The sequence below is a fragment of the Aethalodelphis obliquidens genome, unplaced genomic scaffold, assembly GCF_003676395.1.
Source record: "Aethalodelphis obliquidens isolate GAN/ISIS:26980383/991018 unplaced genomic scaffold, ASM367639v1 scaffold3, whole genome shotgun sequence".
Classification (NCBI taxonomy): domain Eukaryota; kingdom Metazoa; phylum Chordata; class Mammalia; order Artiodactyla; family Delphinidae; genus Aethalodelphis; species Aethalodelphis obliquidens.
In genome coordinates this window covers 69,798,246-69,815,808 of record NW_020837947.1, presented here as the reverse complement: position 1 = coordinate 69,815,808, position 17,563 = coordinate 69,798,246, and the positions used below count along the sequence as shown (strand labels likewise).

General features: G+C 43.1%; 1 protein-coding gene across 1 annotated transcript in view; it reads right to left on the bottom strand.

The window, feature by feature from the left end:
* The window catches only part of TBX18 (T-box transcription factor 18), a 30,965-nt gene extending 17,371 nt beyond the window's left edge, over positions 1-13,594 (bottom strand). Inside the window, exons 1-4 of the mRNA XM_027091282.1 lie at positions 12,198-13,594; positions 10,780-10,984; positions 8,495-8,596; positions 5,301-5,472 (exon numbers count right to left, since the gene is read on the bottom strand). Coding sequence (XP_026947083.1) covers positions 5,301-5,472; positions 8,495-8,596; positions 10,780-10,984; positions 12,198-12,504 — 786 coding nt within the window. The 5' untranslated portion in view covers positions 12,505-13,594. The remainder of the gene's footprint in view (positions 1-5,300; positions 5,473-8,494; positions 8,597-10,779; positions 10,985-12,197) is intronic.
* Between the last annotated feature and the right edge of the window lie 3,969 nt (positions 13,595-17,563).

Below are 17,563 nucleotides of genomic sequence, written 5' to 3'. Positions count from 1 at the left end.
GCTGCTTCCCACTAGCTATCTACCTTACGTTTGGTAGTGTATAAATGTCCATGCCACTCTCTCACTTTGTCACAGCTTACCCTTCCCCCTCCCCATATCCTCAAGTCCATGTTCTAGTAGGTCTGTGTCTTTATTCCCATCTTACCCCTAGGTTCTTCATGACATTTTTTTTTCTTAGATTCCATATATATGTGTTAGCATACGGTATTTGTTCTTCTTTCTGACTTACTTCACTCTGTATGACAGACTCCAGGTCCATCTACCTCACTACAAATAACTCAGTTTTGTTTCTTTTAATGGCTGAGTAATATTCCATTGTATATATGTGCCACATCTTCTTTATCCATTCATCAAGAATATTTTGCTTATTTAATAGAACAAGGAGAACCACTGGCCTTATAAACAAGGAGACCACAATGATAATGCCCATTTCTGAAACTCAGTAATTATAACTGATCTGCATGTTCCGTGCTCTCTGTTCTGTTCAGATGGAGGATGTTTTTTCTTTGGGGCATTACCTAGGAGCATAGATAGTCACATGGACCTCTGTCCATAAACACGGGGTGCTTTCCCATGTGAAGGTTAATACAGTTTTTTCCCACATTAAAGATACTAGGTTTGAGTCAAAAGAAGCACGATGTTACGTGTTTCTGATCTGATGGGCCTTAAGTGCCTGTAGTTTGACAGATACACCACCTGTCCCTCACAAAACAGCTCAACAGGGAAACACTACCTGCTGACTCTGGAACTTTTCTACATGACCTAAATGCCAGTGTTGGAACAAGTCAAGCAAAGGACCAAGAAGGAGCAGATAACAAAAACCTGGCTCCCTGCATTTTTGGTGATACCAGATGCAGACTTGCTTTCAATGGTAGGGGTCAGGGTAGGTACACAGGGTTGCAAGCTCCGTATCAAAGTGGCCTGGGTTTTGTTTCAGGTGTGATGCTGTGCCCTTACAAATATGGACTTTCAAATTCATCAGCTCATTTGAGTCACTCAAAATTCTCTGGTTCCGATATAACCCATGAGAGAACCAAGGCCCAGAGAGTCAAAGTTTTTTTGCTTATGAACCTTAGCCCTCTAAGCCATGGCAAGTTCCTTCCATCAGGGAGATCTAGCAATCTCCCCTGTGACCTCTTGCTTCCCCTTCTGATTCTCGAGCAGAAATGGGAAGAGGGTGAGGACAAACTCAGAGCTAGGGTGACTGTATCAGTGAATCCTCAGCAGCTGGAAGAACAGACCCTCCGACAAGTTTCCTGGCTGTAGATGCCTGACTGTGCTTCCTTCCAAAGTACACCAGCACTGTGGGTACAAGTCCTGCCCTGGTTAAAGGTGCACCATTACCTTAGATATAGAATTACCTTAGATATAGAATTATCTAATTCTGCAGGGAAATGTTCACCTGAATGTTTCCCTCCAGACAGCAAATTCCAAGTGGAACATGCACATAATGAGAAGGAAATACCCCACCCAAGCATGCTGACCATCTGCTCCCAGGTAATCCAAGAATCAGTCTTGGTTTGTATAAAATCCAAGACAAAGCTGACTACAGTCTCCCCAAAGGACAAGTAGGGATTATAAAGTCTTCACAACATTCAAGATTAGCTGTGGAGATTGAAGTAGGTCAGAAAGAGAAAAACAAATACCGTATGTTAACACATATATATATGGAATCTAAAAAAAAAAAAAAAGGTCTGAAGAACCTAGGGGCAGGACAGGAATAAAGACACAGATGTAGAGAATGGACTTGAGGACACGGGGAGGGGGAAGCGTAAACTGGGACTAAGTGAGAGAGTGGCATGGGTATATATACACTACCAAATGTAAAATAGATAGCTAGTGGGAAGCAGCCACATAGCACAGGGAGATCAGCTCGGTGCTTTGTGACCACCTAGAGGGGTGGGATAGGGAGGGTGGGAGGGAGACGCAAGAGGGAGGGGATATGGGGATATATGTATATGTATAGCTGATTCACTTTGTCATAAAGCACAAACTAACACATTGTAAAGCAATTATACTCCAATAAAGATGTTAAAAAAAGACATACATGTGTAGTCCTAAAAATTATAAGATTAATTTTTCTTTAATAAAAAGTTGACACGCTAAACAGAAAAAAAAAAAAAAACAGATTAGCTGTGGAGTGGTGGGACGTTTCTACATCTCTAGATTCTCAACAGTATTCCTCTCTAAACAATTCTTGGTGTTTGGAAAGATGAAAAATCACTTTGGGGAAAATCACAATGGCACATAATCTCATGTGCAGCCCTAGGTCCACTCACAGCCCTGTGACAATTTGTTTCCTCCAATCTCTCTGTGTTTCATAAAAGTCCCAGGTCTACATGGAGTTCTCAAGTCACCATGTTGAACACTTGTACATCTTTAGCCGAATAAAACTGGGAACTGAGAGGACAAAAAGTAGGAAACCAATTTAGAAAACAAATTACCTCGCATTTGAATCTACAGCTTGACTGGTTAGAGATTAGTGTCACTTCCTTCAGAATTGGGGGGTGGGGAGGCTCAACTGTATGAGGGCAGAGAGGTGAGAGTCCCTGAGAGGTCTCTGCATCAGGAAAGGGACTGCTGAGTTAGTCCCATCACAATGGTACTGCTGTCTTCTCAGACACTGAATCACATCAGCAATAGAATAAGAAATGACTTCCTAATCTCTAATCTAACCTTATTTAAGGTCACCAAACTGAGCAATGAAACACAGCAGACACCTTCTTCACAGGGCCTTCCCAATGTCTCCTGGCTGGAACAATATGGTAGCTGCACTGCTGTGCGCTGACATCACGATCACCTGTGTGCCTGTCCTCTCTCCCCATCTAGGCCAGAAGATCACTGAAGGCAGAGCCTATGGCTTCTTATCTCTTACTACATTTTACAAAGTCTTCAAAACTTTGTTTTTAAATAAAGAACAGAAAAGAGCATTTTCCCTCCTACCTTCTCCTCTAGTATCAAGCAATATGTACATTTTTACTATTTGCAAAGGCAATTTCCTCGCTTCCAAAATGCACAGGTACATATTATTCTCTCCCTATTCCCTGCGCACACTAATTACTTTCCTTTATTAAAGTATTACATCCTGTCACAACCTTAAAAGAATTTTACTGGAAAATGACACACTTCTATAGATTGTGTCTGTTTTCTGCTATGTTTTTATTTTTTTTAAGAGTGAAATGTTATAATTATTTAGGTATAAACAATTGTGGCTCAAGTTGCAATCTATTCTTTTGTATTTAAAACAAATGCTGTGTGATAATTAACGTTATGTGTCAACTTGGCTAGACCATGGTACCTAGATGTTTGGCCAAACACCAGTCTTGATGTCGTTGTGAAGGTACTTTTCAGTTGAGATTAACATTTAAATCAGTAGAGTAAATCAGATACCCTCCATAATGTGGGTGGGCCTTACCCAATCAGTTGAAAGACTTAAGAGAAAAAAGGTGGAGGTCCCCTGAGGAAGAGGAGATTCTGCTTCCAAACTGCCTCGAGGCTCAAGCTGCAACATCAGCTCTTCCCTGGGTCTTCAGCCTGCCCACCCACCCTGCAAATTTCACACCTACCAGCCACCACAATTGTGTGAGCCAGTTCCCTAAAACAAATTCCTCCTCTATCTCTATCTCTATCTCTATCTATATCTATCTATATACCTATAACTATATCTATACAGTCTGTGGGTTCTGTTTCTCTAGAGAATGCTGTTTTAAATAAAGTCTAGTGAAATTATGAAGTTAAAATCAAATGGATAAATTACTAGATCTATATCTAATTTTGTAGACATGGTAGATATTAGATATAAAGCCAGTAATTTGATCTGAAACAATTTGAATTATAGAATGACTATATTTATTTAAATTATTTAAAGGAGTTTGTCCCTTATATATGACAGCGTATAGCTTTTAGACCCACCTATCTCTTTAAAAGATATATTCTCAAACTATAGAACTCAGAAAAGCAGGGTACGTTTAAGCTTTGAAAACAGGTAACACTTAGTGCCATTTATTTTAAAAATTTTTACTGTAAAAAATATTAAAGACTCCTCAATGGATGCACTGGCAAAATTTCACAGTTGGCTCCCTCAATGAGACAGAAGAAACTAGTGTTCTTTCATTGAAATCAAATGAAAAATAACTGTTACAACCTGACTGTGTATATACAGAAAAAATAGAAGAGAAGCAAAGTAATGCACTAAAGTACAGGGCATGAAGTGGGATTCAGAAATAAACTGTACACTGTTACTTTTCTGATTCTGGTTTAGAATATGAAAGGCAACAAATAAACAAAAGTACTGGCAGTTTGAGAGAGATGAGTCTTAAAAATCCAGATGCTGCATCTGTACCACAATGAAATTTGTACTTGAATGTCTTTATTAAGGTCAATTTGCTTAAGATATTATCTAGCAACTTACAAATCACATCCTGTCATCGCTGTATTACTAGCTTATGACAGTTTGCATTTTTGTTTGAAAAGACTGGCCCATAAATATGCTATCTTCATGTCACCCCTTTGAGAAATGAACTAGTTGGTATTCCTTTTACGTACCATATATGCTCTTAAAAAGGCATTTCAGTCCTGCTTCAGTCAAAACCCTCTCAAATAACAGAAACCTAATAGAAACGCTAGCATTGAGTGGAAATCAGCATGTATCCAGAGTTACTTATTTATTAAAATAATAAGGGTAGTCTTGCCTAGGAACAATACTGTGTAAAAATTAATAAAGTGTTAAAAATGACTATATTATTGAAATGGCTGGCTTTAGCATATATATCATTTTTCAGCAGTTTTAAGATGAAAAGGAATTATTACAACGTATTTGACACCTTAGATGTCATTACAAAACAATTGGGAGCTTGCAGGTGGAACACGCAAACAGCATAAGCCTGGGCTGTTACTGAGAAGCATGAGCTTCACTGGAGAAAGAACTGGATGCAGGCAGGACACAATAAATCATTATCACTGTTCACCCAAGTGCCAAGAATTCATATTCAGAGTATAATAATTGGCACCTCACGGGATTTCAAACAAATGTTTTGGCTAAAAATGGCTGCCTGAGGTTCTTTCATTCCAATACAAATGCAATATCTAGTTTTCCCTATTAAATGCTTCATAGAATACTCCGGCCACAGGCATAATCTCTGATGCAACTATAACCTAGATTTTGCGCAGACTGTGCACAGGCTAGTCAACCAGGAGAGGAATTTCATGATCTTAGAAAAGTTCATTTCCTTCAGGCAGGAACAGTACAGATACAGCCCATGCCATCCAATGGAGGCAAATTAGGGAGGCCATGTACTTACATGGCCTTGGTCATCCAGTTCGTTGTTGGTGAGCTTCAGCTTGTCGAAACTGATCACTTGTCTCATCCAAGTCTCCCCTGAGGCAGGCGAGTCTGGATGAATGTACACCCGGGGTGGCACAGGGGAATCAGCGTTGCCCGCCACCATCCATTTAGAGCTGTGGTAAACATACCTAGAAGGCAAGGACAAGGCTCAGTTTGTGAACTGTTGCTTTCTTGGAATTTCCAACTCAGTAGACTCAGACAAAATCTGCACCCTTTAAAAAGTCTAAAATTTGACGATTTGCTCTTTACATTCCAATGCATATAAAATAAGAATTCAAGCACTTTTTAAAAACTCTCTGAAGCAGTGATAACCTACTGACCACTCAAAGTGGTATGTTAAGGATTTAGTGAAAAATATGCACACTATTCCCACCATAAATGCAAGTGTTTTAATTTGGATGAATCACACTTAAACACATTAGACATTCTGTCTGTATTCTGATGTTTTCCATTTTTCATCTGGATGTTCAATTGACATGAAGAAACTAAGTTCTCAATCTCTCCTTTAACGAAATCTCAAAAATACTTGAGAGTTATACCTTAAAGTGTCCCACTTTCTTTATCACTTCCCATTTTACGCTTATGTTCAAACTGATGAGATAGATGGTAGAAAGGCAAGGGGAAATTGTCAGAACTTTCAGTAAATTTATTTTCATAGGGAAAAAAGTTCTATCTATTATCATTTATAATTATTTTTTCTAACTCTATTACACTATAAACTGAGGATATTCTGTTTAATTTTAAAAGTTTGTAAAATCATAAAACATAGGCCTTTATCTCCTATATTTCTCTTTGTTTTGACTACTGTAAGAAAATTCTTTAAATTTTTTATACCACTAATTAAAATACACATCAAACTTTAAAAATTATGATATATCTAATTAACATTATCTTTCTAACTAAGAGACAAAACATCTTATTCTATTTGTGTATGTCAACTATATTGACTCTATAAAAATAATCATTTAAATAACAATGTTTCAAGTAGTATATAAGACAATAATGTTTAATCTTATATTCAGACCATAATTTATTAATGTTAATTTAAAATACACTAATTCAAAAACTAGAAACTAGTATATGGATGATTGACTTAGAAAAGGGTAGAAAATGAAATTATATACCTTGATGTTTTACTTCCATTTGTTTTAAAATATGGCATACAATTTAAAGCAACAATTTACAAATAGTCTCAGAGAATTCTACCAGTATATATGCAAATTTCTTTTTAAAATAACATGAAACAGTTTCATAATATCTCTGGTGAGGCTCACTGTTTCAATATGGTCACACATTTCATTCTCTTTTGAGTTCAATATGCCTTCTATTCTTTAATTCCTTTTCTTGGGAAAAAATACATTATCACAAAATAAAGAATAATAATAAAAACAATTCCCCTTAATTGATATAGTGCAATTTCAATAAATAAGCTCCTAAGTGCATGGCCTTTTGTGAATATTAATTTTACATTCTAATAAATCACAATCACTTTTCATTTCACCAAATACCATTCTTTGATAGCAGAGAATAAGCCAAAAATATTTGTTTCTACCGTTGTTGAAAAAGTTGGAAAATAAAATGCAAATCTTAGAAATGCAAGAAAAGCAGCACAATGAATATAGAGCTACTGCCAAAATAAATAGAGTGATATGCTCTGTCAAAACCTTGAAAAAGTATGCATATTGAATAGTTCAAAAATCCACACCCACTAAGAGAATAAATGCTACATGTTACATATTCTTTGTGAAACATTCTCAACACAAATGCTAAAAACAATTTTTTTCTTGAGAAGCAATATAAGTGAAAGCAAATTTATGTTTTATAATTTGACCTTTTATAATATGGCATCTTAATACTTGAAATTTTTCTTGCTTTATGTGTGAATAATAAGGATCAGTTAAGTAAAATAAAGCATCCAAAATATATGGAAGAGATCTGGAGAAAGAAATAGAAGACAAACTTAGAAGAAAAAAGAATAATTTCTAAGCTCATTAGAATTACATTGTCTTCCTAAGGGCAAAACCCAAATTAGAATATGGATTTTAAACCAAGTAAACTTAAAGAATAAACTTCAATGCCTTCTAGCTTCTATCATGTAGTAGATAATTTTAGCAAAGCTCCCTAATGAATTATTTAATTAAAATAAGGGATACAACTTTAAAGAGTAATAAAAACCAAATCTGATTTCATTTAAAAACTTACTAAATGCTCTAGCTGTTTATTTAAAAGACAGAAACAAAGAAATTTAAAGCAGCATCTTCCGATTTTCCACTCAGAATTTCCTTTTCTAAATGTTAGCATTTTTTTTTAAACATCTTTATTGGAGTATAATTGCTTTACAATGGTGTGTTAGTTTCTGCTTTATAACAAAGTGAATCAGTTCAGCTCCTCAGTAAAATAAAAAGAATTGCCATTGATGACTGTTGATTTGCTTACTTGCAGAAGGAAAAGCAAAGGTTGGTTTGATACTGAAGAAAGTATCTTTTCCAACTTTACTTGATATCTAGATAAATATATTCTCTCAAAATCCAAACACTACAAAACTTTTTAAAAATTACTGTGTTAACTACCAGCCAAAAAAACAACAGTGAGGTAACAAATTCATTGCCAGCTTAAAGATGTCTTAATATAGTAATGAATTGAGAATTTTTTTTCTAAATTGTGAAATATTTTCAGTAATTTTCTCAAATTAAAGGGAAAAAAGCCTGTGAAGAAGCCTATGATTTTGTATGTAACACAATAAAGGGAAGTTATTTAAATGTCCAAAAAATCACAAAGAAAATGAAACAATTTGTTAACTATTATGTATATCTACAAACTTGACTCAACATTTTGTCTCAAAATCCTAATCAAAATGTAAATCAACATTAAAGTCACATTTAGTTTAGCAACACTAAACTGACTCCTTATTAAAATTCCTCAACACTTAAAGACATTTCTGTATCTACTAAAAGCAAAACAAAATTTTTTTTCACATTTATTGTAAGAGAAGGCACCATCTAGACTACTGGAAGTGACAGGGTTTGGATTATGGATCTGATAAGTCTACAGGCTTCTGGAAACAAATATCATAATCAGCACAGATTAAATAGGCGTATCCTGTAAAATCCCAGCGTTTTCTTATCCTCTGTATCCATCTGATCACTGTACCTGTATCTTTTGTTGTCCACTGGCACAATATCCATGGCAATGTAATATTGCTGGTGAGGATCTAATCCTGATATCTTCACTCTCATTGCTGGAAACATGCGCCTATGTATAAGGGAGGGGAGGAAAGATGGTTTGGGTTCTGTTTTTGTTTACGATTACACTTGGAGAATGAATAAGCAAAGAAAACTCTCGAATCTGTATTTTTCACAGGGAAAAACTTATAACATTCACTTTGGTAATGTAATTCAAAGAATCTGAACACAGGACGTATCAAAACTGAATCATTTAAATGTCATTTGTCCCTGTACTTGCATTCCATGTTTACTGAAATGTCAGTATAGCTAAAAGCCAAAAAAAAAAAAAAAAAAAATTGTACACTGAAGAAATAATGGCACAGAAAGCACTTTATTTTTTAAACAAAATTTGGTAAGCAGATTAACTTTAATAATACAAATAATAAAGTGTTCCAAATGGTAGAAATAGAAATTTTGAATTTCTAAAAGTGATAAAATATATTATAATGTGAAATTTTAAAAGGGTTATAAAAAAAAAAAAGCACAAGGAGCCAATGTGCCACGCCATAACCAAACAATATGTTCTTTATTGAGACAGGACTTCCTGTCTGCAGCATGGTAAAGGTGAAGTGCAAAAGTTGCTCTAAATTTGAAAGGTATAGTAAAACTTCTTTATTGAAAGCAGAAACTAAACACAATGTATATTTGCCAAATCATTCCTTCCCCCACCATACCCTGAAAACACTTTCTTATTTAACCACACTTACTCAAAATTTGCTAATTAAAATAAATGAAAATCCACATTTCTCTTGGCTTCCCAGAGATGCATATAAAAGGAGATGCTAAAATAAACGCACCTATCTTTTAAAAAGGGCACAGCTGCAAGGAATACAGCAGCAAATTATTGTATATAAAAAAACAAAGCAGTTCTCTTAAAAAAAAAAAAACTTTCATCAAATGATTTATGTCTAGGACCCTTCCGGTTAATCTAATTTTTGCTAATTTAACCTTCTAACACAAATTTTAGTACTGTTATTTACCAGAAATGTTTCCTATAACAATAAAGCCATTAAAGACCACTTCCAGAGAAAAGAAAGTCCATTATTCCTAACTAGGCATGAGAACAGTTTAATACGCTGGCTGTTTTAGTGTTATTTCAGTGCACCTGTAAGATAAAGAGTAAAGGTCTTTAACTACATCCTTTATAAGACAACTGTTGCTTTGTGTTGTTGAAGACTGAATTTGGATCATTAATAAAAAGCTCTGTGAAAATGTAGAAGGTAGCATATGGATTCAATAAAATATGTTTTTGTAATTTCTAATAAGTTTGGATACTTTTATGCTATCCAGGTTTTTGCCATGGGTACTCCCTGAAAGAGTTGTGTGTGCTTTTTAAAGTTTCTTTTAAGGAAGATAGTATTCACTGATTTCACTGCACTAAATGAACTGAAAACTCTAAAACGCAAATATTTCTGTCCCTCCCTCACATTAACATGATTTGTGCAACAAATCAATTTATTTTACTAACTGACGGATGTGCAAATTTCACACTTTCAAAAAAATAGATATAACTTACAAATTTTTTTGGTATTCCTCAGCAAATTTAGGCTAATTTGTTGGAATTCATTTAGAAAAAAAAAGTAATCACGTAACTGTGAATCTATAAAAAGAATGGTTTTTAAAAATCGGGGCAATTGTTTTTGCAGGGATTAAGCATGTATTACTGGTGATTCCACTAATTTTCATCCTAATCTAATATCAAAATAGCATAACACATCACGTTCTCATACTGCCTGCAAATCTTTTGATAAAGATCCAACTGGAAGTTTCGAATCTAAAAAAGCAAACGATAGTTTGCTAAAGAGTAAACTGCGTTTTTTTAAAAACGGGGGGAGGGGTGGATAATCTGTTCCTTAATTTCAGAAACATAACTAAAGCCTAAATAAATGCCTGAACAGATATGAAGTATGATCACGAATCTATAACTACCCTGCATGCGGATTATCAACAGTAACCGTTACCGCCTCCGCGGCGACAGCGATTTTCTCCTTAGCATCCAACGAGAGGACAGCCGGGCTGTGTCCCTCGCCGGCCGACTGCACTCCAGGTTAGGTAGGCAAAGCCAGTCTCAAAAATGAACCACTACCCGGGGCCTTGTCTGCAGAAACTGCTAACGAGAGACCCCACCGCTCTGGCAGGTCCTTCTTCCCAACCCACCAAGAGGTGCGGTGAGGCCAGAGCCGGGGCCGTTCGCGCCAGCGTGCCCTTTACCTGCCGGCCTTGGTGATGATCATCTCCGTGCCGATCTCGTGAAAGCGCTTCCAGAGCTCAGCTCCCTGCAGATCCACCCGTGGGGCCTGCGGCGAGGGCAGCGGGGTCACGGGCCGGGCCAGGGCGGGCACCGGGGACCCCTTCGGGGAGTCTCCTGGGGATGCCAGTGGGGAAGCGCCCTGCAGGAAGCCGTCCTCACAGCCGCCTGGGCAGCAAAGGGCAGAGAGGGGTAACCGGTGAGGGCTCGAAATGGGAAACCTGGTGGGGAGATGAACCCCGAGGGCGGCTGGGGAGAGGAAAAGGACCGCGAGGAAAGAGGAAGCTTTCTTGCCATCCGGCCCTTACAACAAACAGGCCCATGGGTGGGTAAATACGCGCTCCGCCAGCCAAAGGGACGGACACTCGACTTTCAAGTAGAGCCCTCTCGGTCCCCAAGTCTCAAGTCCCGCAGAGGCGTGCGGCCAGCGTCCACCCCACCCTCCCTGCTTCCGCCCGGTCAAGGCCCCAAAATAAGTTTTGTGCCGCAGCCGGAGTCTGGGATGCATGCCCAACGGAGCCTGAGATGGGTTCCCGAGTCCAGATCCGCAGTGCAGGCCCCGACACACCCCACGCCATGGAGAGCACGGAGCAAAAGCGCCTGGCGCCCCGGCTCCTGGTCCCAAGCCCTTGGGCCTCCCTTCGTAATAGGCGTCCGAGGCGCCTTGCTTCGGGCCCGGCCGGAGGCATCCTCTAGAAAGCTCTTCAAACACCGCTCTCGCCAAACTCCCCGGCCGCCCGGAGCTTCTTAGCAAAGCAGCAGCGGGAAGAGAAGAGCACGAAAAACAAGCCCACGATCGCCGTCGGCCTTGGCAGCGGGAATCAAGAGAGGAAGGCAAGGGAACCGCTCAGCTACCCCTCGGGAAACCACGTTTGCAAATATGCCGCCCTCTTCCTGGTTTGCCCAAACCGTTTAGGCATTCGTTTCGGTTTCGGGGGTGTGGGTATGCCGTCGCTCCCCCCACTCCCATGCTTTTAAAAGTTAGGAAAGAAAAAAGAGCACCCAGGGGCTGGAAGCCCAAGGGAGGCAGATGCGGAAAGCACAGATGTGCACCGCCGAGCGCCGCAAACTGCAGCTGCTGAGGGCGCGGTGTGAGTGGGCGGTGGCGGCAGCAGCAGCCTGAGAAACCAGGCTGAAAGCCGCATTTTACTGTCTGGAGGGTGACCCGAGTTGCGCGGCGAGAGCGTCCAGGGCAGCGCGAGCTCTGCGCCCTGACACCCAGGCTAGCGCTCTGATGGCTGAGTTGCCCCGGGCTCATAGGGACACCGCGCGCGCGCACGCCCACAACTCGCAGTAGTTCAGGTTCTCCGCGGCGGTACTGGCCCGTGGGACCGGGAGAGGACGTCTAAGGAAGAAGTTAGGCGGGAAGGGGCTGACTCACCCGCGGCTCCGCGGGAACCGCAGCTCCGCTCCAGGTCTGCACAGCTCCGGATGGGCCCGGATGCCGCCCCAGCCGGCGGCGAGAGCGCAGTGCCTTCGTCTCCCTCAGAGGAGCCCTTTTCTCCGGCGGCGCTGCCGCGGCTGCAGCCTCCGTCATCTAAGGCCCCGGCCGCCTCCTCTGCGCCCAGCTTTCGCCTCTTCTTCTGAAGCTGTTGCTGCTTCTCGGCGCCGATCAGTGCCTCCACGGAGAAGGCGTGCGCCTTAAGGCTTAGCATGCTGCACGGCGAGCCCCTCCGTTTCTCGGCCATCCCCGCCGCCCGGCGCCCGCCCCTCGCTCATATACACAAGCGCAGGCACACGCACACACTCGCTCTCCTTCCCCTACCAAAATCTGAACGACTCTCGGGGCCTCCCGCAGGCCCAGATCTGCCCTCTTCCCCGCCCGGGCAAAAACAAATTTGGCGTTTCCTCTCTCGTGCTTGTGTTGGGATCCCAGGAACCAGCGACGCGCCCGCCAAGTTTCCTTCCCTCGGTCTCTCGCGCGCTCTCTCAGTGATGGACTCTTTCGCTCCCACCCTCTCCACCTCTTCCTGCAGCTCCAAGATCTGCCTCGACTGATGCGCCAGAGAGGACTAACATGGGTAAAAAACACTCTGCGGACACAAATTAGGGATTGTAATTGAAATTTGTTGCCTTGATCTGTCAGCACTTCCAGGCAGGAGAGCGGTGGGAAGAACTTGCTCATTAGTGTCAATAAAGGGGCGGGGGCGGAGTCCGGGGCCCTGTCAATCACCGAGACGGCCAGCCAATCAGGAGGCGCCGACTCCGCTCCGCCCGCGCCCACTTCCTTACAAGGTCGCAAAAAACCTAGAGTGGAAAGCGCCGCCGTCTGGCTTGGAAGTGCCAGCCCGGGCCCTGAACCGGGTCAGTCTCCCTGCCTCCCACAGCCAGTCCAGTCCGGGAGTCTCCAGCTTTCCCCACCGGGACCTGGAAAGGCTGAGGCTCCTGGCTTTAAACCGAAATGATCACCACATTAGAATATCAAGAATTTTTCAAGGAACCTTAAGTTCCAGTCCCATTCCCTTATCACTTAATATTGCTACAACTCAGAACATTTTGAGGAGTGGGGAGAATTCACATCCACCAGGCCCGTCTTTTCTCTTGGACACATTCTGCATTTAGTAACACCCACTCTGCGCCGGGCGTGGCACTAGACTTATTTGTTTTACTCCGTGGATTTTTCTTGGGGAGGGAGGGGGAATTCAAGATACGTTTAAATCCTTTATATTTAGGAGAGCAAAATTTTACCCCATTATTGCTCAGTCCTTTATATGAACCTGTCAAAAAAAGCACGCTCTTTCCTGAGTCTCCCATTTCTTTCGAACAATGATCGCTAATTTAAACCTGGTATTTTAATTTTTATGTCTTTAATGATAAGGACTTAACTTTAAGACCCCTAAACACTTCGCAGAGTGAAATAAGTTTTAAGATGCAATAAAATTTCCATTGCAGTTTTAGAAAATTTCTCTGTGATTTAACGTAATTTCATGTTTGCCCTGTTTTTGCCAGGTAGCTACTTCTTTTCTCAGGCTTTTAAAGAGCCAACATGTTTCTTTAAAACAATTTTTTAAAACCTCTTTTTAATTGAATAACACTTAACATGTATCTGTACAGTTTGTTTTGTAGTTTCAACTCGACTTTTGCTCTGGATTAACAAAAATAATGGATGTGATGTAAATAGAGCAAGTCTCTTTGTAGAATAAAACTCATCATGGATATTACTCTTAAATCTCTGGTATAAAATACACGACAAAGGATTGAGGGTTTTTTGTTTGTTTTTTGTTTGTTTTTTGTTTTCTCTCCCTCGCTCTGTTTAACCTCCACACTGTTGGCTGCCCCATTATCTCTTACTTCTCTCTTAGTTTCCAGTACAGTGATTCAGGCAGTAGCTTCGCCACTGCGATCTTTTTACCGTAGCTCCAGGGGGAACTCGCGGTTCCTCCAAGGAAACCAGAAGAGCGGGAACCAGAGCGGGCGGTGCTCAGAGGAGTCTCCGCACGCGCCGCCCGGCGGGCCCAGCAGCCTCAGGGTCAAACACGACTCCCTAACTACCTGAAGAGGAGGCCTCTTTTAAAAGATTGAGAACCAGACTCAACTAGGAGGAGGTGTTTTGCATTTGCAAAAAATGGCTTTGCGAACGGTCTTGGTGGTCCGGACCTTGGTGGACCTCCAGAGTCTGCGGCGACCTAGGCGGGTAGTACAGCCTTAAAAGTAAGCGCAAACCTGGTTTCTGAAGCCTGCCCGAAGACGGGCGCAAGCCCGGCAGAGCGAAGAGGCCGCCTGGAGGGCTGGGGCAGGGAGTGGGGAGGGATGCGCTAGAGGGAGGGCCGCAGACCTGGCAGGAGGCTGCCCACCGAGCTCCGCGCGTCCGGGGCATCTGAAGCCAGCATCCATCCGCAGCCTGCGGGGACCGAGCGCCCCGCTCCACGCCCAGGCTTTCAGTGGCCCCAAGGAGGAGCGACCCGAGGCTCCTCTGAGCTGCCCTTGCGGACTTGGAGAGGTGGAGGCGCTGAGGCCCAAGGGTGGAGTCGCCGGGGCCCTGAGGCCTACTCCGGGAGAACGGCTCCTCTGGAGAAACCCCAGGCCGCCAGGGACGACCGCGGTTTTCCAGACGCGAAGCCTGCTTTGTAGACGGGTTCTTGTCCATTTACAGGCCCCGCTGCTCAAAACTGATTTAGAAGGGACTACACGGGCCTGCAGGGCCCCAAGGCCTCCGATATCCCTACACCGCTTCTTTCTCCTTTACCCCAGGCAGCGAGGGGCTCAGCCCTCGGGACGCCGGGGACTTGCACCATACAGACAAGCTGGAAAGCCGGGCCTCAGACACATCCACTATGTCAGATAGAACGTGGCCCTTAAAAATAATCCAGATGTGCCCTGGGCGCCCGGGACAGGACCAACTCTGGTCTCCTTAGTCCAAATCCAGGCTGGGCTTTGGGAACCACAGCGACAGAGCCGCACCGCCGCTCTCCACCTTGGGCTCGCATGGAATCCAGCTCAGACTCCGGGACCCAGCGGGACCAGCTGCCCCCGACCCCACGAAGCAGAAGGTCGCAGACCTCAGCTCACCCCCGACCTTCGCTCCCGAGAGGGGAAGCCGAGCTTCTCCAGGAGCCTGAGGGGAGGAAGGCGGGTTTGGCAGGCTGGCGGAGTCTCGGCCTTCGAAGCGCTGGCGAAGCCACCACACTAATCGGGCGTTTTCTCAAAAGCATGGCACGCGCGTGCCAGAGTAGAGTCAGGGCCTTGCACTTTGCCAGTCAAGAGAGCAAAGGAAGCGGGGACAGGGCACAAACTGGCGGGAGAAAAACTCGACAGGGTGCGCCCGTGCACGTGCCTGTATGTGCGTGGATGCGCGTGTGTGCACCTGCGAGGGTGTAAACATGGGTGGGCATGTGTACCGGGGAGCGTGTGCCTCTCGTCACTTTAAGAGAGAAAATGTCTGTTCCCAGTATGCGGTATGTTAAGGAAACGATTAAAACTGAATTAAACTGTCAGGCCTCTGGCATGACTAGCACGGCTCTATTTCAAATAAAAGTCATCCAGGGAAGAACGTTATCAGAGTGGGCTTCTCTCGGGAACTTGGGCGGGGAGAGAGGGAAGGACACAAGAGCCTTGCGAATGGTACCTAGTGGAATCTGTGTTCAGCCAGTTAGCAAAACTATCGCGGGAGGGGGGTGGGCGTTGAAAAGCGTAGTCAGTTCCTCTTCCTTATTTTTCTCTGTGCATTTTTAAATTAGACAGTTCCAAAAGATTTTTTTTAAACGCATTCTGTTGGTTTCCGCTGTGCTTTCTCAGCCTAGAGCCTGTTCACACTATATATAGTGTAACATATATATGTTTGGAGAGAGCTTGCTATTTCCACTTACCTGACGTAGCTACTTGTATTTATAAACACTTATTTTTAAATTCTGAATTTAAAAATTCTATGCATTAGGATTTCATTCTCTAGATAGACTTCTTTTTTCTTTTACACTTGACGGTGGCTATAAGAGTTTCTAACCCTTACGATTAATTTCCCACACTCAAGACATGACACAGGAGGTGAGCCCTGGCACACAAGACAGTCTGTTCTTGGCCCTTGAGTGGGAGTTGCTTCAGGTGGTCCCCAAGTTTCCGAACAGGCATGATCCGGACTTCCTTCCCATGCGCTAAAAAATAAAAATTAAAAAAAACTTTATTATTAGCTAGAAGATTAACCTAGCGAGAAGTACAGAAATAGACGGGAGAGTGGGGGTGAGCAAGGGCCCAATCCTAGCACCAAGGGGGGTACTTATTTGGCTGCCTTAATTTGTAACAGTTTGGGAAGAAGGTACATCCTAATTGGGGGCGTGGACGTCAGAGCCGCCGAGTCACCAGGCAGCACCTTACTCGCTGGCTGGGGCTCCCTCTCTCCTCCCTTCCTTCCCTTACCATCTTCCACTCTCTTCGTTATCTGCCCTGCTATTCTTCTCGCCTCTCCCTCTGATCTGGGTTAATAAAAACAATAAATTATAACCTGTATAAGTTTACAAAGAGTAATTTACGGGAGTAAATTCAGTCAGCCAGGGGCTGGACCGCTGCGCTCTCGAGGGCTTCCTTCCTGCCGGGTCTCCGGCTGCAGCTGCAAACCCAGGCCCCGTGGAGAAAGCGATCCCGAACCGCGATTCCTCGCGGCTTGCTTCTGTCGTGGATTTGCACACACACACACACACACACAGCACTATCCCACATGTTGGCGATTGTTTACCATTCTCCTCCTCCAACAAGTCTCTTAAGTATTCTCATCAGCTGAGACCGAGTCTCGATAGCAAAGAAATCGCGCAGCCCACCGAAGTGCTCTTCGGGGCTCCCGAGCGCCCAAACTCAGTTTGGGGTCCGGAGAGATTCCTTTTAGTGCTGGTTTTTCAATCAATGCTCAATTCTCGGTGAGGTTTAGGGGAGGTGCGCTGTTTGGAGAGAGCAAAAGGCGTGTACTCTAATGGTAAGCTTGTCGTCATTACTCCCTCCCTCCCTCCACTTCCAGTTCTCCAGGGAAAGGTAAAGGAAGGGAGAAGTGAGGCCCCTGACCCACCAAGTCGAGGGGCTGTGAGGACGTAATAAACCTGTAATGTATCCGGAAGAAAACTCACTCGGCTGGACGAATGAGCTTCGCCACTCATGTCCAATTTCCAGCAGTATCTGCTCTACCTCCAGATGATGCTGGAATTATTTTTCACCCTGTGCATGAAAAACCGCCCCCTTCACTTCCTCATTCATTGACCTACACTCCTCTGACGACACTACTACAGTAAGGGGTTAGTAACAGAAATGTCCAAGAAGGAAACACTT